The sequence below is a fragment of the Dermacentor albipictus genome, chromosome 8, assembly GCF_038994185.2.
Source record: "Dermacentor albipictus isolate Rhodes 1998 colony chromosome 8, USDA_Dalb.pri_finalv2, whole genome shotgun sequence".
NCBI lineage: Eukaryota > Metazoa > Arthropoda > Arachnida > Ixodida > Ixodidae > Dermacentor > Dermacentor albipictus.
In genome coordinates, this window is record NC_091828.1 from 105,693,083 (window position 1) to 105,717,776 (window position 24,694).

General features: G+C 48.6%; 1 protein-coding gene across 1 annotated transcript in view; it reads right to left on the reverse strand.

Annotated features, from left to right (window-relative positions):
* Positions 1 to 24,694, reverse strand: part of LOC139049297 (uncharacterized) — a 384,277-nt gene that overhangs the window by 12,901 nt on the left and 346,682 nt on the right. The window contains exons 5-10 of the mRNA XM_070524675.1: positions 21,194 to 21,332; positions 18,266 to 20,150; positions 17,350 to 17,653; positions 9,423 to 9,552; positions 6,483 to 8,373; positions 5,563 to 5,870 (exon numbers count right to left, since the gene is read on the reverse strand). Coding sequence (XP_070380776.1) covers positions 5,563 to 5,870; positions 6,483 to 8,373; positions 9,423 to 9,552; positions 17,350 to 17,653; positions 18,266 to 20,145 — 4,513 coding nt within the window. The 5' untranslated portion in view covers positions 20,146 to 20,150; positions 21,194 to 21,332. The remainder of the gene's footprint in view (positions 1 to 5,562; positions 5,871 to 6,482; positions 8,374 to 9,422; positions 9,553 to 17,349; positions 17,654 to 18,265; positions 20,151 to 21,193; positions 21,333 to 24,694) is intronic.

The following is a 24,694-nucleotide window of genomic DNA, read 5'->3' on the forward strand; positions in this document are numbered from 1 at the left end:
TGTAGTGATGATGATAATGATGAAGACGGACCTGTTTGCGGTAGGTGTAAAGAGCCAGAATAACTATTGTGAGTTGGAAGCTAGCCGAATGCGTGCATGGTAGACAACTGCAGATATATAAATCGAGATCTAAGACTGATAAACATGAAAGAAAAAGGCTCGATTCAGTTATAGAGACGTGAAGAAATGCACTAATTATGCATAACTGAGAAGCGATACAAACTTAATCCAAAGTATTGAATAGAGAATTGAAGCACAAAGCACAGAAGACCGCTCTATGAACAAAGTCGAAGCATAAGAAAATTGAAATAATTAGTGACAAGAGTAGAAGAAATGCTGATGAAAATAATATTAACGGGAGCCTGGCAAAATTTAGGACAATTGTACTGAGTCATTAGGGTAGGTCCTTCTGATCATTAAGGGACGCATTTAAGTAGCCCGCGTAAAGCGTGTAATTTATTATGAGGTTTAGAAGAGGTGAATCGCTACCGATCGCTGCGATGCCACTCTCCTGAGTTTTCAGCCCAATTGATGTCATTTAAGGGAAAGCATTGGTTTGGGGAGATTGGCTCCCCAGGTGGCGTCACCGATAATTTTTTCCAGCTTTACGATCAACGAATATTCTTCGTAATAGTTGCAATGCTCGTAAAGCTTGCTTCTATAAAATGTCACAGAAAGAGCATACACAACGACAATTAATCGCCACACTCAAACACTTGCGGCACACGGCAAGTGTCGTCTGCTTGCGTTACAATGTTCTGCGCGTTGACGTGAGGTGCGGTCAATGTTGATCTCGAGCTTTCTTTTCGCGAACACCGTTTTCTGGTTGCGTTGTGGGCTGCAGATCAAGCGACTGGCGACACGTCAAGCTGCGACATCGTGTCCCTCTGCAGCAGACCATGGGAGCAGAGTGGCCTCAGCGCATCGGCCGGTCGTTATCCGATCTGCTCCACCATCTAGGCAATCACAGAAGCAAATAAAATCGTCATGAGACCATTTCAAAATGGCGTCATACTCGATACCTCTGGAGCGTCTGCTATTCTTGAAAAGTTTTCTTCGTTGGAAGCAAGCAGGTGTGCAACAGACATGGACAAAGTGCATAGGGTCTTACCATTTGAATCTTCAAAAGTCCGCGGTAGAGTTCATTTCACTGCTGAGCCCGTTTTACTCATTAAACTGCACTGCCAACTGAAGTGAAACTTGAGAATACATGCAGCAAAGCAGACGTTTTATTTCTTTTCAATAAAGAATTAGGCTTTCACCGTTCCACTATACTATACGAATGAAAACGTACAAAATTACGCGCTGATATATTTTTGTGGCTAGCGCCTTATTTATGCAACGGGGAAGTTTGAAATACGAACTATTTGCAGTCTCACCGAGGAACAGTGGTTGGTGGTTGTGAGGGCTTGGGCGGGGCTTCACTGCAGACTTAAGTTGTATCCGACTATAGTAAACTGTAGCTTTGCGCTAGCGCATAGCGCCTTGCGCTTTCAGTGCCACTACGGCGTCAAAGAAAAGCTATTAAAAATAATTAAATATACCATTTTATTATGAGAGTAATATTGACCATTCGTATTTCTGCGTTTAATTCCAATTTAGAGGTTATTGCATTAGCAGCAAGCAATTAGTTGCGCATAGTATTGAGTAACCAAGTTTACGTGCCTTGACCAGGCAAGTTGAGCCGTGTATGGCGTACGAGCCATGACCATGAAATTGAATTTGAAATCAACGCCGTCTATGACCAGAAGTCGATGCCAACTGAAGTTTCACTTCAGTACTAATTGTACTAATTGTACAATTATTTGTACAAACTAATTGTACCGCGGATTTAGAAGAGTAAAATGCTCAGACCCCATACAGTTTGTCGGTGTATGTTGCACAGCTCATCGCTTCCGCCGATGAAAAGACTATTCAAGAAGAGTAGACGCTCTGGAGGTATCAAATACAGTTCGCGAGGGTTGCAATTTGGGCTTGTTGGTAATGCATCTTCAAGGGGGTTATGGTAACGCGATTGAAAGACGGGACAAAAGACGACACAAAGGGACACACACAGCGCTGTGTGTGTCCCTTTGTGTCTTCTTTTGTCCCGTCTTTGAATCGTGGTATCAAATACGTCGCCATTTTGAAAACGTCACATGACGACTTTGTTTGCTTCTGTGATTGGTTAGCTTAGTAACAACGCCACGTGGTTCGTGTGCCTCGTTGTCCAACTGCTGTTTTCTAAAGTTGTGTCCGACTATAATGAATCAGTCTTCATAACACACGCTAGTTGAGAGAAAGCGATAAGCGCAGTCATTGCTCCTAGCTTGCAAACTTCACGCGTTACCATGAGTCGAGCCGAGTTTGGTGCTAGGTGCCGTCCTTTCGGTGGGTGCCGCCACGTTTGTTGACGCAAAGCCTTTGGGGCAGCTTTCGGGGCTTCAGCTAAAATCAGTGAAATAACGTGCCAAGCGCGAAAGCCAAAGGCAATTTGCGTCTCGAGCATGCGCAGTGCCTTCAACGCTATGTCTTTGGGACCCCAAACGTTTGGGGACCCTATTCTGAAACTCTCTTTTAAGGTGGAAGCTTTTAATGGCTTGTACCCCCGATGAGGTTGAATATTCAACGCGTCGTCCGGAATGGTAGAAAAAGCGTCATCATCAGCAATGGCTCATACCCCCCTAAGCACGCAAAAAATGCAATGTCTCATCCCTCTTGTAACGCAGAGGCTACAAGCACTCGGCAAAGTGAGGCGTACAGTACGTATACATTGTAATCACGCATACAAAGCACAGAAAAGCGTCGTCTAGTCGAGTGGCACAAAAACCCCTTACGACTTCTTAAACGTGTACCTAACCGACGAGGAGGACTCAAAGAAGAAAGCCTTCTCCGACTCGTCCAATCCTTTGTCATATGCCACATTACCTACGTTGCTGCGTACCTCAACTAGTACCGGGCTGAGCAAAACAAGCTCGACACCCTCATACGACGGGTCTACAAGCAAGCACTTGGGCTCCCGCATTGCACCAGCACTGAACTCTTCAACCAACTGGGAGTTCACAACAACCTTTCCGAACTCATTGAAGCCCAACAACGCTCTCAGCTTGAACGGCTCACCCTTACTGAAACGGGGCGCTTTATTCTGTCCACGCTTGGCTTCACCTACCATCAGCAACAGGGCCCCAAACAGCCGATCCCGATCGACATCCGTAGCAAGATCTACATAGACCCTATCCCTAGAAATATGCACCCTGAATATAACAGGGCCCGGCGCCAAGCTCGGGCCGGAGCTATCATAAAAGCCCTTGCCAACGTACCTGGCGTCACATTTGTTGATGCAGCCCAATACTCCCATGGCACACGATTTGTGGCCGTCGCCACACGCGATGGAGCCCTACACCATGCCTGCAGCGTCACTACCCCCACTGCCGAGACGGCTGAAGAAGTGGCCATCACCCTGGCCACTTTAGATCCCACCTGTCACACCATGGTGTCTGACTCTCGCTCAGCCGTTACTAACTTTAGCAAAGGGCGTATTTCTCCGCAAGCTCTTCGCATCCTCTGCAAGGCACCACACTCCAAAGACAGCATAATCTCCCTAACAGGGATCCCGGCCCATGCGGGACCTGTCCACCCACACCTCCCCAATCTCAACGAGGTCACCCACTCCATTGCGCGAGGCCTAGTCAACCGCGCCGGAGTCACTGGAGATGATTTGGACACCAGGGACAGTCTGACAACTTATAACGATCTCGTTAAGGCCTTTTGCCTGAGTCGCCGAATCTTCCCCCCGCCTCACCCAAAGTTCAGCCGGGCGCAGGCTACCACCCTGCGTCTACTACAAACAAACACGTACCCTTCACCCACGTCTACACTACCACCAACTGCCGGTGCTGTGGAATTCACCCGGCTACGCTTCCGCATATGCTATGGGAGTGCCCAGCACAGTACACCCAGACTAACACCACGACTCTCTCGTCGAGGTTGCATGAGGCTCTGCGGAGCTCCGCCGTCGACGACCAAACCTGGGCGACCCAGCACGCCCGCGAGGCGGCGGCGAGGCAAGCCCTCGACGTCCCTTCGTGGGAGGCTTAGGCCCGCCCATCATAAAGTGCTGGTTCTACAATAAAAGTTCATTCCTCCTCCTCATGCCCCCGTATGGCTGAGGCAGCAAGCGCTCAGAAAAGTGGAGCGAACAGTGCATACATTCATTTAAATCACCCAAACAACACACAGAGCTGCACGCGTTTCAATCCCCTGCTGAGAGGATGCAACGTAAAGTCGAAGAGAAAGGTCGTCGGCGCGAGTCTGACCCCGCTATACGAGCGCGCTAAGCCGCAGCGAAGCGTACGAAAACGAGCCGAAGAAGCCGAACCGCGAAAGTAGCAACACGGCCATGCCTAGTTTACCAAGTGTGTAGCAGGCCTTCGCCTTCACATACTACAGGAGTTTAAAATACTGCTGAACTTTTCGCGTCCATTAGCTGTATTTTACAATAAAAATGTCACTTTGTGCGTCCAAGCCCTGCACTGATCGCTTTTGCCCGTGTCTTTCATCCCTTTTGCACCGTTTGATAAATGAATTTCGATGAAATGACTTCAGAATGTCACAGCGAGAAACTGTATACACGATGTTCGCGTTGCGGCTAATCACACAGGGATTCTTTTTTTCGGCATTCGCAGCGGCGTCTGGTTTGCTTAGATTGTTAGCACCGAGATTGTTTTTCAGCACTGCCTTTGGTATATTACAGGGGCGCAGTAATGAGTTTGCGTATACCATTTCATGCAGTGTACGTCTGCCGCTGAAGCACCACTTTCGGCGGCAACTACTTGCGCCTTTCGGAATACAGTTTTCTGAACACGGGATCAAAGTGAAATCTAAATTTCATCGCAGCCTGCAGTCAGAGGTCCGTACCGAAAGGTAGAGTTGGTACTTCGCTGTACAATCATCGCATTCCTGACACGCATGTCACACTGGGCGGTGAAGTCGTGAGAAAATGTTGAGTTATGCTCATTTTCCGGGCTCGGAAATATTCTGACATATTACTTTACATATCTACGGTATATATACGTATATATAGGTTTGATAGCCCAACGCCGGTGTCACATGACCTGTGCGCTTAAGGGTTACGAGCTACACGCGTCTTCTGTTCAGCGAAACTTCATTTACGATTCACGCGACGATAACTGGACGAGGCTCCGCTGTGAGCCGGCCAACTTGGAATCGATTCATCGTCAAACTTTGCGCTAGTCCTTGTACATATTTCTTTGTCCCCGTTTGTCCAGCGCGAAGTTTGAGGACGATCGAGGCCCGTCCGCGTGCACTATCAGAGGCAGTGTCACCTAATTTGCCTTTTAGCCACACCAGAACCACAATAGTACGTGTTTATGTGTTTTGTTAGATTGCATTCATGAACTTCTCTTTTGGACTGCTTTTTGTTTTTGAGTTACGGCATTTCGCCGTGGATGGCCCCTGCAAATAACGACGAACACGCTCTTCTTTATTTCTTCTTTTGTCCGTCTGGGCAGATGGTATGTCTCTGAGACAAAATACAACGACGGGCAGCATCGTGCTTACGTCACGCGCGGTTCGGCTCTGATTGGCCGCATTCGTCCACGACGTCACCAAGCGCGAGGAAGCGTCGGATCGAGATCCAGCAGTGCTCGTTGAGGTCGTCGAGCTGCGTGCGCCCGTCTTCCCGTCGATGACACGTGACCCTCTCCTTGACGACTCCTGCGAGTCGCATGAAATCGTGCAAGCCTTCGAAGGACCGGACTTCCTCTCGGAGAGCGGCCGCTGCCTCGTCCTCGCTGATGGACTGGATTTCGGCAAGTTCCTCCAGAAGAACACGGTGGCGCAGGACCCGCTCCAGCGCCGCCGCAGTGGTCCTGTCGAAAACGCGATACGTGCCGGGACACGTTTACGTCTAGTCGAAGTCGCTAAACTCAACACTTCTCCGCGATACAATAGCAGTGATAACATGTGTTATAGCGTGGTAGAGCTGATGCAGTCATACGAAGGATGTTGTTGGAGTAGCTCCTCTGCAAGGTTCGTAATGAAATGCTGTGCTCAGGATAAGACAAGATAAATAAAAATCGAAAGGTATATATATCGCCATCTTGTGGATACGCTGAGGCGTTATGCTTCAAAAAGTAGTAAACGCATCACTTCCTGAAGCACTTGATTAGCTTATCTCAGATCCCTTTAGCCCAACCGAGGATGAGGTCGCGACCTCATTAGGGCAGTTTCAAGAGATTGTTCACATTTGTTTCTAAGCAGCTGCTCCGCCGGCTAAAAGCGAATGCTATAAGCGACAGTGGATAAGCCAACGAGCAGTCTTAATAAGTACGGCGGGATTTTTCGGACATTGCAAGGTTAAAGGCAGATCTAAAAGAAATGATCAAAATTCAAGAAACGAATAAGAGCACGCGCCATTCTACCCGACACGAGTCTTGCGAGTATTTGTGTCGAAGTGCTGCAGTTTCATTACTGGTACTTACTTGTCAGGATTAGCTCCTGCGAGGAATTGCGACGCAGTGGCCACCAGGCGGGAGTTCCTCCGGGCCGTGTCCCAAATGGCAAACGAGTCCTTGTTCATGTAGCCAGGAACTTCGACTTCTATGAGGCTGTAGTTGCGACATATGCCGTCGGACAAGCGACTCACGAACGACGCCCAGTTCCAGCCCCTTCGTACCGAAACGGAGAACCTTCGTATATTTTCGCTGTGGTTGACCACATCAGCCATGCGCTTAGAGTCGTCCTCAGACATGCATGTGGCGCTCACGTACAGCTCTGCTAAGCTGCTGTTCCTTGAAAACGACTCTACCACGGCCGTCCAATCTAGGTCAGTTTCATTAGCCGAGTAGGCGGGAGACATCGAGATCAATCGCAGTATCTTGAGCGTGGTGGTTGTTCCAACATAGTCTGTGAGAGCAGACGACAGGTTCTCACTGTGTCTGCCAGGATCGATAATCACAGTCAGCGATGTCACGTGGTTCAGCGAACACAGCTGGTGCAGAAGCCTTCCAAGTGGCGGAGCATCGGCTCCGTCATCAGCCTGTGAGGCGATGACGTTGCGGAAACAGTGGTACCTGAGTAAACGGAAAGCGTACCGATAGCAGGCAACCCCCAAGTGTTGCCAGAAAACGACCTTCTCCTCGGCGCCACTTTCTCGAAGGGCTTCGCAGACTTCTTGCAGGACGACGGCGCTCGCGGAGTCCCCATCTATGACCACGTGCTTCAGACTGTGCTTCGCCGAAAGCGCTCTGAAGAACAGAGCCCACTTCTGGGGTCGCCAGATGTGCAAGGGCAGCGTAAGTTCTTGCAGCGTCTCATTCTCTGTGAGAGCTGTCAGCCAGCCATCCCAAACAAAAGCACCTGTGTGGTGCTGATGACGACGGCAATGAACAATGTGAATACTGCGCAGCGTCTTATTCTTTGCAAATATGTTAGATACTTCTTCGACGCACTGCTCCAGCACCAACGCCCTCCTGAAGTCCAGTCTGGTGATGGTTTTGTTTTCCACGAGTCCTCGCAGTATCAACTGCATAGAGGTGCGGTAAAAAGAACGCTCTCCCACAAAGCTTAGCGTCGTTAAGGCAGTCGAACTCTTCAGGTACTCCGCGAAAGTGGCACACATTCCTTCTTGAGAGGAGGCTACGACTGCAGTGTTCAAAGAGAGTTCTTTCAGGGTTGAGCACGCCGTGATCGCAGTCAAGAATGCCTCAGCTTCCTTACGTTTCATGTACAAATTAGGAAGATGGAGAGACGTGAGCGACCTCGTCGTCAGCAAAAGGGACGTCAGTTCATCCAGAAAAGAGCACCGGCACTCCGCATTACTGGTGCACTCGAAGTGCTTCAAGTTTGGCAGGGTCGGCACGACCGCGCAGAAGATACGGTCAGGACCGATGCCCCGGCCGTACGAGTCCCGCAACTTGAGCGACTCGACGAATTGGTTTCCGCGGAGGGCGTCGCACAGGAGCTTGTCGTACAAGTTGAGCCAGCCCACCGTGACGTCGAAATGCGTCACGCAGTGATGCTTCTTGACGAGGCAGTGCAGCAGCGTGGCGACCCGGTGCAGTGTGTCCAGCGAGTAGTCCCTCATGTACGGGCAGTCGATGCTAGCTACGGTCAGCCCGCTGCGCTTTCGCGGTGTTTCTCTCAGTTCGAGCTTGGCCTGGGAAAGCACTTCGTTCCACACACTGAGGTGTCGAACGATGTGACACGCTCGGTCCTCGGTCGCAGTGCAAGGTGACGCGTAATCAACGGCATGACCCGAGAAGAAGCCCTTTATTCCTTCGATGTCTGCCTGGCCCACGTCGAACATCTTCAACGAATCGGCCCGACCAGTCGTCACCGGGAACTTCCTTGGGTCACCGCCTGCCATTTTACCTGGAAGGACAGATGAGTAGCTCTTCCAAAATCGATCATGCGCATGCCTTCATAGAGATAGTGCGTCTTGACGCATGAAATTTAAGCTATTCCATCTGTTTACCCTTAAAGTGGTGCATTAATTGGCTCGTTCCCCGAACTTTCTTCTTCGCCGTCCGGCTTGTCTTAGGCTCAAAGGCTGTTGGGAAGCGATGTTTGAATGTGACGTCAAGCATTCTCTCCCTCACCTTCTCACGTACGCGGCAGGTATACCCGTCCAGTTCGCGGTCCATGCAGTTTTGTCATCGTTCACTCTACGCTAGTGCATCGTGTTTTGTGCTCCGACTATCGGCAGGCATTCACTGCAGATTGCACCGCGGGTAGCTAGCCTTACACTGGTGACACAGAGCTAGGCACTCGGAGCTTGTGCTTTATTTTGTTTCCGATGGCCACCTCGCGATGCCCCAGAGCGGAAGAATAGCGTAAGCTTTTCGTGCTGCTGTTAAAACGACGTTGAGACCAGCAAGCAGATGGGTATAGCAGACACTAGTGCACATTAATGGCAGATTAGACCAGACCTTTGAGAGCGCTTCTAAAGCGTTTCCATGGTCGCGTAAAGCGACAATGCAGCTGTACTACGGACCCAAATGACTTTACAGTCACATTACTCCGGACTTGTTAACACTATCATAACGCGCCATGATAGTATTATTGCCACGATAAAGCTTACCTATTTAAAGGACCACTGATTGTTCGCGGGGCTGCCCGAAATAGGAGCATTCGAATGTGCCATAAGGTAGAATGTTATAAGTTAACTCATATGCCTTGTTAGTGCAAGTGCTCACAATTTACGTATAATTTGCCTCGTGACGTGAGGCGAATGAGCTCGCAGCTCGATTGACGCAAGAGATCTAGATTTGGTGGCATAGTGTCCTCAGAAATCGGCCGGCTCGCATTCGCGGGGATCACAGAGCCCATCCGAAGATGCCATCGGATTTAGCTTACACTCGCCACTCTCCCTTGTTCAGCGGTTCGAGCCCTTCGCGAACACACACAGACCTGGCACTCACCAGGGACGCCAGCCGATGTGTTTAGCTTACTCTTGTACTTGTTGAGTGTTGTTCTAGCTTCTTGATTCTTGTTCTCGCTTCTGACGTGGCTGTTGTTCTTGACGCTCAGACTCCACCACCGATGCCCTGTAGATTACTTCTTCTTCGTCGACCTTAGCACGAGAATCAGTAATCGTTCCTCTTGTTTTAATTTTCTACATCAATAGTGTTAAGATGAGTAAATCGTCAATGTACAAATGTGAAAAGAGTGTGCAACTAGCCTAAAAAATCGCGGTGGTGCCGTGGGTTCCATCTCCGCGCTAAAACAATGTTTTTTTTTCCCTAACAGCGAGACTGTCTGCCTGATGAAACCGCGTGGATTTCCATTGGTATACCTTCATGTATTGTGATGATGACTACAGTGACGACGAGGATGAAATCCGAAAATAAACTAACGAACAACATTATACATTATAATTTTTACTTTTAGCGTTTTCTGATGACAAATTCACGTAGTCAGACACTTGTGGGTGGTCACGGTGCGATTCTTTCGGTCTCGAACCACTTTACAGCGAAGGTCCTTCACCGCCTATTTGTCACCCCTCCACATGTTTCTTGTGGTGATCTCAGATATTCTTGGTTTGAGTAAAGTGTTTACTCTAAAACACGCAGTGATGGCTGACGCACTTACGTTGACCCGCTCATCTGAGCATCGCAACTATTCGCAAGTTCTGTCGTAGATCTCAGTTCTCGTGTGATCACCCCGATCTTCCATCAAGCACGCCGGCCATGTTCTCATGCTCACGTGACGCGCCAGGTACTTCGCAGCGTCATAGGGAACACACGAATGATAAACACATAATTCTGGGGACAACGTAGGGACGAAAAATCTAGTGTGACGTCAAAGCATCTATTCTTCGGATCCAGCCGGCCTGCGGGGAGACGCATGTTGGCTTATAAGTGCAATGACAATGATGATGGTGATTATGATGGTTGTAGTGATGATAATAATGATGAAGAAGGACCTGTTTGCGGTAGGTGTAAAGAGCCAGAATAACTATTGTGAGTTGGAAGCTAGCCGAATGCGTGCATGGTAGGCAACTGCAGATATATAAATCGAGATTAAGACTGATAAACATGAAAGAAAAAGGCTCGATTCAGTTATAGAGACGTGAAGAAATGCACTAATTATGCATAACTGAGAAGCGATACAAACTTAATCCAAAGTATTGAATAGAGAATTGAAGCACAAAGCACAGAAGACCGCTCTATGAACAAAGTCGAAGCATAAGAAAATTGAAATAATTAGTGACAAGAGTAGAAGAAATGCTGATGAAAATAAAATTAAAGGGAGCCTGGAAAAATTTAGGACAATTGTACTGAGTCATTAGGGTAGGTCCTTCTGATCATTAAGGGACGCATTTAAGTAGCCCGCGTAAAGCGTGTAATTTATTATGAGGTTTAGAAGAGGTGAATCGCTACCGATCGCTGCGATGCCACTCTCCTGAGTTTTCAGCCCAATTGATGTCATTTAAGGGAAAGCATTGGTTTGGGGAGATTGGCTCCCCAGGTGGCGTCACCGATAATTTTTTCCACCTTTACGATCAACGAATATTCTTCGTAATAGTTGTAATGCTTGTAAACTTGTTTCTATAAAATGTCACAGAAAGAGCATGCACAACGACAATTAATCGCTACACTCAAACACTTGCGGCACACAGCAAGTGTCGTCTGCTTGCGTTACAACGTTCTCCGTGTTGACGTGAGCTGCGCTGGTCACTGTTGATCTCGAGCTTTTTTTTTTCGCAAGCACGGTTTTCTGGTTACGTTGTGGGCTGCAGATCATGCGACTGGCGATACGTCAAGCTGCGACATTGTGTCACTCTGCAGCAGAATACGCGAACAGAGTGGCCTCAGCGCATCGGCCGGTCGTTATCCGATCGGCTCCAGCATCTAGCCAATCATAGAAGCAAATAAAATCCTCATGAGACCATTTCAAGATGGCGTCGTGCTTGATACCTCTGGAGCGTCTGCTATTCTTGAAAAGTTTTGATGGGTGGAAGCGAGGAGGTGTGCAACGGACATGGACAAAGTGCATAGAGTCTGACCATTTCAATCTTCAAAAGTCCGCGGTGCAGTTCATTTCACTGCTGACCCCGTTTAACTCATTAAACTGCACTGCCAACTGAAGTGAAACTTGAGAATACATGCAGCAAAGCATACGTTTTATTTCTTTTCAATAAAGAATTAGGCTTTCACCGTTCCACTATACTATACGAATGAAAACGTACAAAATTACGCGCTGATATATTTTTGTGGCTAGCGCCTTGTTTATGTAACGGGGAAAGTTTGAAATACGAACTATTTGCAGTCTCGCGAGGAACAGTGGCTGGCAGTTATGAGGGCGTGGGCAGGGCTTCACTGCAGACGTCATCATCATCATCATCATCATCATCATCATCATCATCATTTATTGTTCCCTTAAGGGTCCCTTCGGGGACATTACATAGGGGGGGGGGGGACAGCGATGTGAAAGTGCTATACATCAACTGAAAACAAATGCAAACAATGGCAACAGAAACGTAAATAATAAACTGTAGAAAACATCAGGTATAGACAAAACAACGAAAATATCTCAAACTTAGTAGCAATAAATTGAAAGAAAAGCGTACACGTAAATGTGAAACATGCTAAACATAAGTGGCAAAAAAGAAGAGAAGGAAAAATAGGTGATGACACAAGCAAGTCGGATTGCTGGGAGAGGATTGATTGATTGATTGATTGATTGATTAACTTTTATTTTACAGTCGTGCAGCACGAGTATTAGCACGTTGCGGGCCGCTCCCACGCTGGGAGAGGAAACGTGAGGAAAAGTGGCTATTTTGGGTTGAAATGGTCTGATAGTAACTGTTTAAATTTGAAGGGATTTGGCTCCAAAACCACGGCTTCGGGAAGATTGTTCCATTCTTTTATCGCGATGGGGAGGAAGGATTTGTTGAAGGCGTTGGAAGAACCATACAAACGCTGTATGCTAAGGGAGTTAAACAAACGGTGAGATGAGCGTAGCGGAGCATGTAATAAGATCTCGCGCAGTGCAGGAAAGTTAAGGTATCATTTATGAAAAAGACAGAGCATTGCAAGTTTCCGGCGGAGTGCTAGGGGTGCGAGTCCGAGAGTCAATTTCATGTCAGTAATGCTGGGCCAAGGTGAGTACTGGGAAGTTATGAAGCGGGCTGCCCGGTTCTGAATGGCATCGAGCGACTCAATCAAGTAAATCTGGTGAGGGTTGCATATGGCTGAGGCATACTCCATCTTAGAGCGGACGTATGTTTCGTATGATAGTTGCCTGATGGATGGAGGGTACATAGCCAGAGATCTTCGGATGAAAGCAAATGTTCTGGAAGTGTTAGCACAAAGTTTCGTGATATGGTTGCACCCAAGTTAGCTTGTTAGTCATTTCGACTCCTAGGTACCTGTGTGAGTTTGTTCCTGATAACGCCGTGGAGTTCAGCGAGTACGGGAAAAGGGTAGCGGAAAGTTTACGTGAAATGTGCATGCATTTACATTTTGAAATATTAAGCTGCATAAGCCAGTCAGAACACCATTTCTGGATTTTGTTTAGGTCGTCTTGTAATAATGATTCCTGGTCGGTATTATCGGAGATGCGGCGATAAATGACGCAATCGTCCGCAAAAAGACGGACGGATGACGACATCCCAGATGGCAGGTCGTTGATGAAAATTAGGAAGAGAAGCGAAGCAAGAACGGAACCCTGGGGAACTCCAGAGGTAACGTCAGTAGTTTTAGACGCATGGCTGGCGATGACGGTGAACTGTGAGCGGTTAGTTAAAAAGCGGCGAATCCAGGATAAGATAAGAGGGTCGAGTGATAAGCATGCAAGTTTACACAATAGACGTTGGTGAGGAACGCGGTCAAATGCTTTTGAAAAATTTAAGTAGATGACATCCGTTTGGAATGAAGAATCTAAATTAAGGTGAAGATCGGTTGTAAATTCGAAAAGTTGGGTTTCACACGAGAAGCCTACGCTGACACCATGCTGTTTAGGAAAGAAGAAAGAATTATGATCGAGGTGATTCGCAATATGGGAGTAGAGTATATGTTCGAAGAGCTTGCATGAGATGCATGTTAATGAAATGGGACGATAATTAGAGGGGTCAGCACGGTCGCCGCTCTTATAAATTGGCACAAACTTGCATGATTTCCAGTCATCCGGAATTTGACTGGTATTGAGGAACTGGGCGAAGATGAGTTGCAGGATTTAGCTTGTGAAATATTTCGTGCCTTTGTGTATTCTAGCAGGAATGTTATCAGGTCCGGGTGAAGTGGATGGCTTGAGGTTATCGATGAGCTTTGAAATTTCCTCAGATCTGAAGGTTACGGGTGGCATCGGAATAAAATTTAGGCTCGGTAAAATAATTCGCTTATCCGCTGGCTCGTTGGTGAAAACTGAGGTGAAGTAGGAATTCGTCGCGTCTGATCGCTCGCAAAGCGGAACGTTTGTGCCGTCTTGTATTTTTAAGGATATGTTAAAAGAGCTGTTCTTGTTGGGCTGTAGCAAATTCGAAAATGTCTTGGGGTTAACACGCAATATTTCTAGAAGACGTGACTGTAGAATTTTCTTTTGGATGACCGCAATAATCTAGTGTATTCGCGAAGGATGCCGAAGTATTTTTCCCATTTTACAGGTGATCCGGAGTTGGCATTACGGAAGAGGCGCTCCTTTTTTCGTGACAGCTTGCGCAGCGAGTTAGAATACCATGGCTTTGTGGCATCCCCGCGGATGCAGATGAGTGGGACGTAGGCGTCTATGAGCGATAAGATTTTGTGCTTAAAAAGACACCAATTTTCGTTCACGGATCTGGTAGCCATGGACGCATGAAAAGTGGTGAAAAAGTGTTCGAGGTCGGAGTTTACGCTCGCGAAGTCAGCCTTACTGTAATCACGGATGTATTTGATGGATGGTGGACGGGGGGAGACTTGTATCCGACTATAGTACACTGTATAGCTTTGCGCTAGCGCATAGCTTCTTGCGCTTTCAGTGCCACTACGGCGTCAAAGAAAAGCTATTATAAATAATTTAATATACCATTTTATTGTAAAAGTAATTTTGAGCATTCGCGTTTCTGCGTTTAATTCCAATTTAGCGGTTATTGCATTAGCAGCAAGCAATTAGTTGCGCATAGTATTGAGTAACCAAGTTTACGTGCCTTCACCAGCCAAGTTGAGCCGTGTAAGGCCTACGAGCCATGAACATGAAATCGAATTCGAAATCAACGCCGTCTATAACCAGAAGTCAATCCCTTCAATGTTTTCCTCATGAACTTCAAGTTTTACTCATGAACCTTCAATCCCAACTGAAGTTTCACTTCAGTTGGCATTGAAGGTTCATGAGTAAAACGGGCTCAAGCAGTGAAACTAATTGTACCGCGGATTTAGAAGAGTAAAATGCTCAGACCCCATAAACTTTGTCGATGTCTGTTGCACAGCTCATCGCTTCCGCCAATGAAAAGACTATTCAAGAAGAGTAGACGCTCTGGAGGTATCAAATACAGTTCGCGAGGGTTGCAATGTAAGCTTGTTGGTAATGCATCTTCAAGGGGGGTATGGTAGCGCGATTCAAAGGGGGCACAAAAGAAGACACAAAGGGACACACACAGCGCTGTGTGTGTCCCTTTGTGTCTTCTTTTGTCCCGTCTTTGAATCGTGGTATCAAATACGTCGGCATTTTGAAAACGTCACATGACGACTTTGTTTGCTCCTGCGATTGGTTAGCTGAGTAACACAATGCCACGCGGTTCGTGTGTCTCGGTTGCCAACTGCTGTTTTTTAAAGTTGTATTCGACTATAAGGAATCAATCTTCATAAGATACGCTAGTTGAGAGAAAGCGATAACAGCAGTCATTGCTCCTAGCTTGCAAACTTCACGCGTTACCACGAATCGAGCCCAGTTTGGTGCTAGGTGCCGTCCTTTAGGTGGGTGCCGCCACGTTTGTTGACGCAAAGCCTTTGGGGCAGCTTTTGGGGCTTCAGCTAAAATCGGTGAAATAACGAGCCCGATGCGAAAGCCAAACGCAGTTTGAGTCTCGAGCGTGCGCAGTGCCTTCGACGCTATTTCTTGGGGGCCCCAAACGTTTGGGGACCCTATTCTAAAACTTCCTTTTAAGGTGGAAGCTTTAATTGGCTCATACCCCCGATGAGTTTGAACATTCAACGCGTCGTCCGGTGTAATGGTAGAAAAAGTGTCATCATCAGCAATGGCTCAAACTTCCCTAAGCAAGCAAAAAAATGCAATGTCTTATCCCTCTCGTAACGCAGAGGCTACAAGCACTCGGCAAAGTGAGGCGTACAGTGCGTATACATTGTAATCACGCATACAACGCACAGAAAAGTGTCGTCTAGTCGAGTGGCACAAAAAAAAAAAACACGTGTCCTTCTCAATGGCTCATACCCCCGTAAGCAGAGAAAAAGTGCGGCGGCTCATACCCCCGTAAGGCTGAGGCAGCAAGCGCTCGGAAAAGTGAAGCGAACAGTGCATACATTCATTTATATCACCCAAACAACACACAGAACAGCACATGTTTCACTCCCCTGCCGAGAGGAAGCAACGTAAAGTCGAAGAGAAAGGTCGTCGGCGCGAGTCTGACCCCGCTATACGAGCGCGCCAAGCCGCAGCGAAGCGTACGAAAACAAGCCGATGAAGCCGAACCGCGAAAGAAGCAACACGGCCATACCAAGTTTACCAAGTGAGCAGCAGGCCTTCGCCTTCACATGTTACAGGAGTGTAACATACTGCTGAACGTTTTGCTTCCATTAGCTGTATTTTCCAATAAAAATGTCACTTTGTGCGTCCAAGCCCTGCACTGATCGCTTTTGCCCGGGTCTTTCGTCCCTTTTGCACCGTTTGAGAAATGAATTTCGATGAAATGACTTCAGAATGTCACAGCGAAAAACTGTATACACGATGTTCGCATTGCGGCTTATCACACAGGGATCCTTTTTTTCGGCATTCGCGTGGGCGTCTGGTTTGCTTACACTGTTAGCACCGAGATTGTTTTTCAGCACTGCCTTTGGTATATTACAGCGCCACACTAATGACTTTGCGCACCAGTACATGCAGTGTACGTCTGCCGCTGAAGCACCACTTTCGGCGGCAACTACTTGCGCCTTTCGGAATACAGTTTTCTGAACACGGGATCAAAGTGAAATCTAAATTTCATCGCAGCCTGCAGTCAGAGGTCCGTACCGAAAGGTAGAGTTGGTACTTCGCTGTACAATCATCGCATTCCTGACACGCATGTCACACTGGGCGGTGAAGTCGTGAGAAAATGTTGAGTTATGCTCATTTTCCGGGCTCGGAAATATTCTGACATATTACTTTACATATCTACGGTATATATACGTATATATAGGTTTGATAGCCCAACGCCGGTGTCACATGACCTGTGCGCTTAAGGGTTACGAGCTACACGCGTCTTCTGTTCAGCGAAACTTCATTTACGATTCACGCGACGATAACTGGACGAGGCTCCACTGTGAGCCGGCCAACTTGGAATCGATTCATCGTCAAACTTTGCGCTAGTCCTTGTGCATCTTTCTTTGTCCCCGTTTGTCCAGCGTGAAGTTTCAGGACGAGGCCCGTCCGCGTGCTCTATCAGAGGTAGTGTCACCTAATTTGCCTTTTAGCCACACCAGAAGCACAATAGTGCGTGTTTATGTGTTTTGTTAGATTGCATTCATGAACTTCTCTTTTGGACTGCTTTTTGTTTTTGCGTTACGGCATATCGCGGTGGATGGCTCCTGCAAATAACGACGAACACGCGTAGTATGTGCGATTTCTTCTTTTTTTTCTTCTTGACTGTCCGGCTGGGCAGATGGCGTGTCTCTGAGACAAAATACAACGACGGGCAGCATCGTGCTTACGTCACACGCGGTTCGGCTCTGATTGGGCGCATTCGTCCACGACGTCACCAAGCGCGAGGCAGCGCCGGATCGCGATCCAGCAGTGCTCGTTGAGGTCGTCGAGCTGCGTGCGCCCGTCTTCCCGTCGATGACACGTGACCCTCTCCTTGACGACTCCTGCGAGTCGCATGAAATCGTGCAAGCCTTCGAAGGACCTGACTTCGTCTCGGAGAGCGTCCGCTGCCTCGTCCTCGCTGATGGACTGGACTTCAGCAAGTTCCTCCAGAAGAGCTCGGTGCCGCAGGACCCGCTCCAGCGCCGCCGCAGTGGTCCTGTCGAAAACGCGATACGTGCCGGGACACGTTTACATCTAGTCGAAGTCGCTAAACTCAACACTTCACCGCGATACAATAGCAGTGATAACATGTGTTATAGCGTGGTAGAGCCGATGCAGTCATACGAAGGAAGTTGTTGGAGTAGCTCCTCTGTAAGGTTCGTAATGAAATGCTGTGCTCAGTATAAGGCAAGAGAATGAAAAATCGAAAGGTATATATATCGCCATCTTGTATATACGCTGAGGCGTTATGCTTCAAAAAGTAGCAAACGCATCACTTCCTGAAGCACTTGATTAGCTAACCTCAGATCCCTTTGGCCTAACCGAGGATGAGGTCGCGACCCCGTTAGGGCAGTTTCAAGAGGTTGTTCACATTTGTTTCTAAGCAGCTGCTCCTCCGGCGAAAAGCGAATGCTATAAGCGACAGTGGAGAAGCTAACGAGCAGTGTTAATAAGAACGGCGGGATTTTTAGGACATTGCAAGGTTAAAGGCAGATCTAAAAGAAATGATCAAAATTCAAGAAACGAATAAGAGCACGCGCCATTCTTCCCGACACGAGTCTTGCGAGTATTTGTGTCGAAGTGCTGCAGTTTCATTACTGGTACTTACTTGTCAAGATTTGCTCCTGCGAGGAATTGCGAAGCAGTGGCCACCAGGCGGGAGTTCCTCCGGGCCGTGTCCCAAATGGCAAACGAGTCCTTGTTCATGTAGCCAGGAACTTCGACTCTTAGGAGGCTGTAGTTGCGACATATGCCATCGGACAAGCGACTCACGAACGCCGCCCAGTTCCAGCCCCTTCGTACCGAAACGGAGAACCTTCGTATGTTTTCGCTGTGGTTGACGACATCAGCCATGCACTCAGAGTCGACCTCAGACATGCATGTGGCGCTCACGCACAGCTCTGCTAAGCTGCTGTTTCTTGAAAACGACTCAATCACGGCCGTCCAATCTAGGTCAGTTTCATTCGCCGAGGAGGCGAGAGACATCGAGATCAATCGCAGTTTTTTGAGCGTGGTGGTTGTTCCAACATAGTCTGTGAGAGCAGACGACAGGTTCTCACTGTGTCTGCCAGGATCAATAGTCACAGTCAGCGATGTCACGTGGTTCAGCGAACACAGCTGGTGCAGAAGCCTGCCAAGCGGCGGAGCATCGCGGGCAGCCTGCCAGGCTATGACGTCGCGAAAACAATGGTACCTGAGTAAATGGAGAGCGTACCGATAGCAGGCAACCCCCAAGTGTGGCCAGAAAACGACCTTCTCCTCGGCGCCACTTTCTCGAAGGGCTTCGCAGACTTCTTGCAGGACGAAGGTGCTCGCGGAGTCCTCATCTATGACCACGTGCTTCAGACTGTGCTTCGCCGAAAGCGCTCTGAAGAAGAGAGCCCACTTCTGGGGTCGCCAGATGTGCAAGGGCAGCGTAAGTTCTTGCAGCGTCTCGTTCTCCGTGAGAGCTGTCAGCCAGCCATCCCAAACAAAAGCACCTGTGTGGTGCTGTTGAAGACGGCAACGAACAATGTGAATACTGCGCAGCGTCTTATTCTTTGCAAAGATGTTAGATACTTCTTCGACGCACTGCTCCAGCACCAACGCCATCCTGAAGTCCAGTCTGGTGATGGTTTTGTTTTCCACGAGTCCTCGCAGTATCAACTGCATAGAGGTGCGGTAAAAAGAACGCTCTCCCACAAAGCTTAGCGTCGTTAAGGCAGTCGAACTCTTCAGGTACTCCGCGAAAGTGGCACACATTCCTTCTTGAGAGGAGGCTACGACTGCAGTGTTCAAAGAGAGTTCTTTCAGGGTTGAGCACGCCGTGATCGCAGTCAAGAATGCCTCAGCTTCCTTACGTTTCATGTACAAATTAGGAAGATGGAGAGACGTGAGCGACCTCGTCGTCAGCAAAAGGGACGTCAGTTCATCCAGAAAAGAGCACCGGCACTCCGCATTACTGGTGCACTCGAAGTGCTTCAAGTTTGGCAGGGTCGGCACGACCGCGCAGAAGATACGGTCAGGACCGATGCCCCGGCCGTACGAGTCCCGCAACTTGAGCGACTCGACGAATTGGTTTCCGCGGAGGGCGTCGCACAGGAGCTTGTCGTACAAGTTGAGCCAGCCCACCGTGACGTCGAAATGCGTCACGCAGTGATGCTTCTTGACGAGGCAGTGCAGCAGCGTGGCGACCCGGTGCAGTGTGTCCAGCGAGTAGTCCCTCATGTACGGGCAGTCGATGCTAGCTACGGTCAGCCCGCTGCGCTTTCGCGGTGTTTCTCTCAGTTCGAGCTTGGCCTGGGAAAGCACTTCGTTCCACACACTGAGGTGTCGAACGATGTGACACGCTCGGTCCTCGGTCGCAGTGCAAGGTGACGCGTGGTCAATAGCTTCGCCCGAGAAGAAGCCCTTTATTCCTTCTATGTCTGCCAAGCCCACGTCGAACAGCTTCAACGAATCGGCCTGACCAGTCGTCACCGGGAACTTCCTTGGGTCACCGCCTGCCATTGTACCTGGAAGGACAGATGAGTAGCTCTTCCAAAATCGATCATGCGCATGCCTTCATAGCGATAATGCGTCTTGACGCATGAAATTTAAGCTATTCCATCTGTTTACCCTTAAAGTGGTGCATTAATTGGCTCGTTCCCCGAACTTTCTTCTTCGCCGTCCGGCTTGTCTTAGCCACTAAGGCTGTTGGGAAGCGATGTTTGAATCTGACGTGAAGCATTCTCTCCCTCACCTTCTCACGTACGCGGCAGGTATTTCCGTCCAGTTCGCGGTCCATGCAATTTTGTCATCGTTCACTCTACGCTAGTGCATCGTGTTTTGTGCTCCGACTATTGGCAGAGTCGGAGTACGTACTGCCATAGTGGCCTTACACTGGTGACACAGAGCTAGGCACTCGGAGCTTGTGCTTTATTTTGTTGCCGATGGCCACCTCGCGATCCTCCAGAGCGAAAGAATAGCGTAAGCTTCTCGTGCGGCTATTAAAACGACGTTGAGACCAGCCAGCAAATGGGTTTAGCAGACAATTGTGCACATTAATGGCAGATTAAACCAGACTATTGAGAGCGCTTCCAAAGCGTTTCCATGGTCGCTTAAAATGACAATGAAGCTGAACTACAGACACTAATGACTTTATAGTCACATTATTGACATGGCTGTTAACACTATCGTAACGCGCCATGATAGTATTATTACCATGATAAAGCTTACCTATTTAAAGGACCACTGATTGTTCGCAGGGTTGCCCGAAAAAGGAGCATTCGAATGTGCCATGAGGTAGAATGTTATAAGTTACCTGATATGCCTTGTTAGTGCAAGTGCTCAGAATTTACGTATAATTTGCCTCGTGACGTCAGGCGAATGAGCTCGCAGCTTGGTTGACGCAAGAGATCTAGACTTGGTGGCATAGTGGCCTCAGAAATCGGCCGGCTCGCATTCGCGGGGATCACAGAGACCATCCGAAGATGCCATCGGATTTAGCTTACACTCGCCATTCTCCCTTGTTCAGCGGTTCGAGCCTTTAGGGAACACGCACGCACTTGGCACTCACCAGAGACGCCAGTCGATGTTTCGAGCTTACTCTTGCACTTGTTGAGCCTTGTTCTTGTTTCTCGGCGAAATTCTGACGTTGTTTTTGACGATCAGACTCCACCACCGACGCCTTGTAGATTACTTCTTCTTCGTCGTCCCTAGCACGAGAATCAGTAATCGTTCCTCTTGTTTAAATTTTCTACATCAATAGTGTTACGAAGACTAAATCGTCAAAGTACTGATGAGAAAAATGTGTGCAACTAGCCTAAAAAACGCGGCGGTGCCGTGGGTTCCATGTTCGCGCTAAAACATTTTCTTTTCGCTAACAGCGAGGCTGTCTGCCTAAGGAAACTGCGTGGATTTCCAGTGGTATAGCTTCACGTATTCTGATGATGACTACAGCGACGACGAGGATGGTGATAAGTGCTATGATTATGACGATGCTGCTGATGATGGTGGTGGTAGTGATGCTGATGATAATGATGAAGAAGTACCAGTTTGCGGGAGGTTTAAAGAGGCAGAATAACTATAGAGAGTTTGAAGCTAGTCGAATGTGTGATAGGCTGCTGCAGATAATCAAAGCGATATCTAAGGCTGATAAACATGAAAGAAAAAAGGCTTGATTCAGTGATAAAGACGTCAAGAAAAGCACTGATAATGCATAATTGGGAAGGCACACAAACTCAATCTATACTCTTGCATAGACAATAAAAGAACAAGGCGTAGACGACCGCTGTATGAACAAAGTCGAAGCGTAGGCAAATTGAAATTATTAGTGACAAGAGTAGAAGAAATGCTTAAGAAAATAAAATTGAAGGGACCTTGAAACGATTTGGACGATTTTGGACAATGGTACGGAGTCGTTAGGGTAGGTCCTTGTGATCATTAAGGGACGCATTTAAGAAGTCAGCGTAAAGCGTGTAATTTATTATGAGGTATTAAAGAGGTGAAGCGCTACCGATCGCAGAGACGCCGCTCTCCCCAGTTTTCAGCTGAATTGATGTCAGTTTGGAGAAAACGTTGGGTTGGGGAGCTTGGCTATCTAAACCCGGTTGGCTATCTAGGTGACGTCACCGATAATTTTTCCAACCTAATGATGAACAAATGTTCTTCGCAATAGTTGCAATATTGTTAAACTTGTTTCTATAAAATGTCACAGAAAGAGCGTACACAGCAACAATCTATCGCTACACTTCTTAATCGAATTAATCGTTCTTCTTTTGCCCTGTTCTGACGCGCTACGCCTTTTTGACTCCATCATGATGTACCAACAAGGCTCAACGTGCAAGTTTAGTTTACGCCACCGCCCATCCGTCGAAACGCCCAGCTCGCCTGCGTTTGCCGGATTACCGGATGGGCTCGGCGCTGCGACACAACGCCCGCGACGCACGATGCTTGGATAGGTCTCTCTGTGGATGGACGGCCAGGCGGCTTGCGGAGTGGTTGGAGAGGCTGCGCGCGCTGGCTCCGAGCACAGACCCCCCCACTGCCGGTCACCTGGGTGTGTCACGTACATACGACCGGATCCGCAGACGCTTCTTTGCCAACGACGCAAGACACCATCAACGCTCCCTGCTGGGTACCTTCAACCACTCGACGTTCCCGCGATACCATTCTTTCGGCTTGGTTTGGACTTACTGGGACCTTTTCCTCTTTCTACCTCTGGGACCAGGTGTGTCACTGTGGTCACGGATTACGCCATGCGCTACGCCATCACCCGAGCGCTCCCTACAAGCTGCGCCAGAGATGTCGCCGATTTTCTTCTACGCGACGTGATTTTATTACGTGGAGCTCCGCGACAACTTCTCACAGACCGTAGACGCACATTCCTATCAAAAGTTATTGCGGACATCCTGACGTCTTGTGCCACGAGGCACAAGCTTTCCACGCCATACCATCCGCAAACAAATGGCCTCACGGAGCGTCTCAATCGCACTCTCACAGACGTGCTCGCGAAATATGTCTCTTCAGACCACACTGACTGGGACCTCGCTCTACCGTGTGTCACAATTGCTTTAATTTCTCGACACAGCCGGTTATTCCCCACTTTTCCTTCTGTGCGGCCGAGAACCAGTACTGCCTCTCGACACAACCCTCCTTGTTCACGCGGCACCGACTAGTGAATATGCACTTGACGCCATCACCCGCTGTGCCCACGCAATGGAAATTGCCCGTGACTGCCTTCTGAAATCGCAAGGGAGTTAAAGGCGTTGTTAGATATAGCGCCGTTTCCTGAGGCTAATTCGAGTTCCCCAAACCACTTCGAATCGCAGCACAGCTAATTGAGGAATGCAGAAGCAGGGGAAAGCACATTACAGAGGAGCGCCCGAGCAAACAAGTTGAAGGCCACAATACACGTGCAAACAAGTTCGCGGCCCCCAGGTCGTGTGCCGCCGGGATTAGAAGGGGCCCTAGGACAATGGAGCCCAATCGTCCCCCCTCATCGCCTTTGAAGAAGACATTTGCTACCGCTGCGCGGCCGTAGCACCGGGAGCAGGTGGGTCCTAGGACAATGGAGCATGAGCACCCCCCTCCCCTTCTCCTCCTTGGAAGAAGCGCATTGCCAGTCTGCGAGGCAAGATCGCAGGGGGATCAAGTGATCAAGAGAGGAGGATCAAGCGCCGACTCTCTTCGCCGGGTATGACACCATCGCACGAGCGCCTACCATTGGCTGAAAATGGCGTCATCTGAGCGGACTCTCCCATTGGCCAAACATGACGCGACTTCCAGTCCTCGAAGGGTTTAAAAGAAGGATTCCAGAGAGACCAGTGCATTCCCTGATTCCCTGATTCACCTCTCTCGAACTTCTTGCCGCGGGCCGCAGCGTCCGAGTTGCTGCCGGCCCGTAATGACTGTACGACCTGTTACTTGTCTCTCACCTCTCTGTATATAATGTAAAATAAATACTCCCAAGTCTGGTTTTCATCACGACGTCCGTCCTTCAACCCCTACATCTGGTAGCAGCGGCGGGATCGCCTCCGAATGCAACAGCTGGTGGCAGCGGTACAGATCAACCTTCGTCGAGAGAGATACTAAGGAACCGGGAAGAGCGAAGAAGAGAGAGCCTTCGTTGAAAAAGGTCTGAAGAAACTGGGAGTAGCGAAGAAGGAGCGAGCCTTCGACCCAGCGAGTCCGGAGGGACCGGGAACAGCGGACGAATGAACCGGATGGCAGGGTGCTGCAACCGCAAGTGAGCGCGTGGTTTTTTTCCTTATGATTCGCCAGACTCAAATGTTGTGTGTTCATTTTGATAGTTCTGGGAATCGGGAGTTTGATGCATTGTGTGTTTGCACAAATTAATTAAGGAAAAACGTTTTAACCACCTGTCGGGGCAGCTGCCATGGATCTTAGAAGGTTGACGAGGTTAGACTTGTTGGTGTGCGACGATTTGGGAGTTGAGGTGGACGAAAGGATGAAAACGCCAGGTATCATAAAGGCGATTAACGATAGTGGCAATGATGACAAAAGCATTGAGCTTGCTTGGGAGGTGATACAGGAGCCACGGGAGCATGAGCGTCGT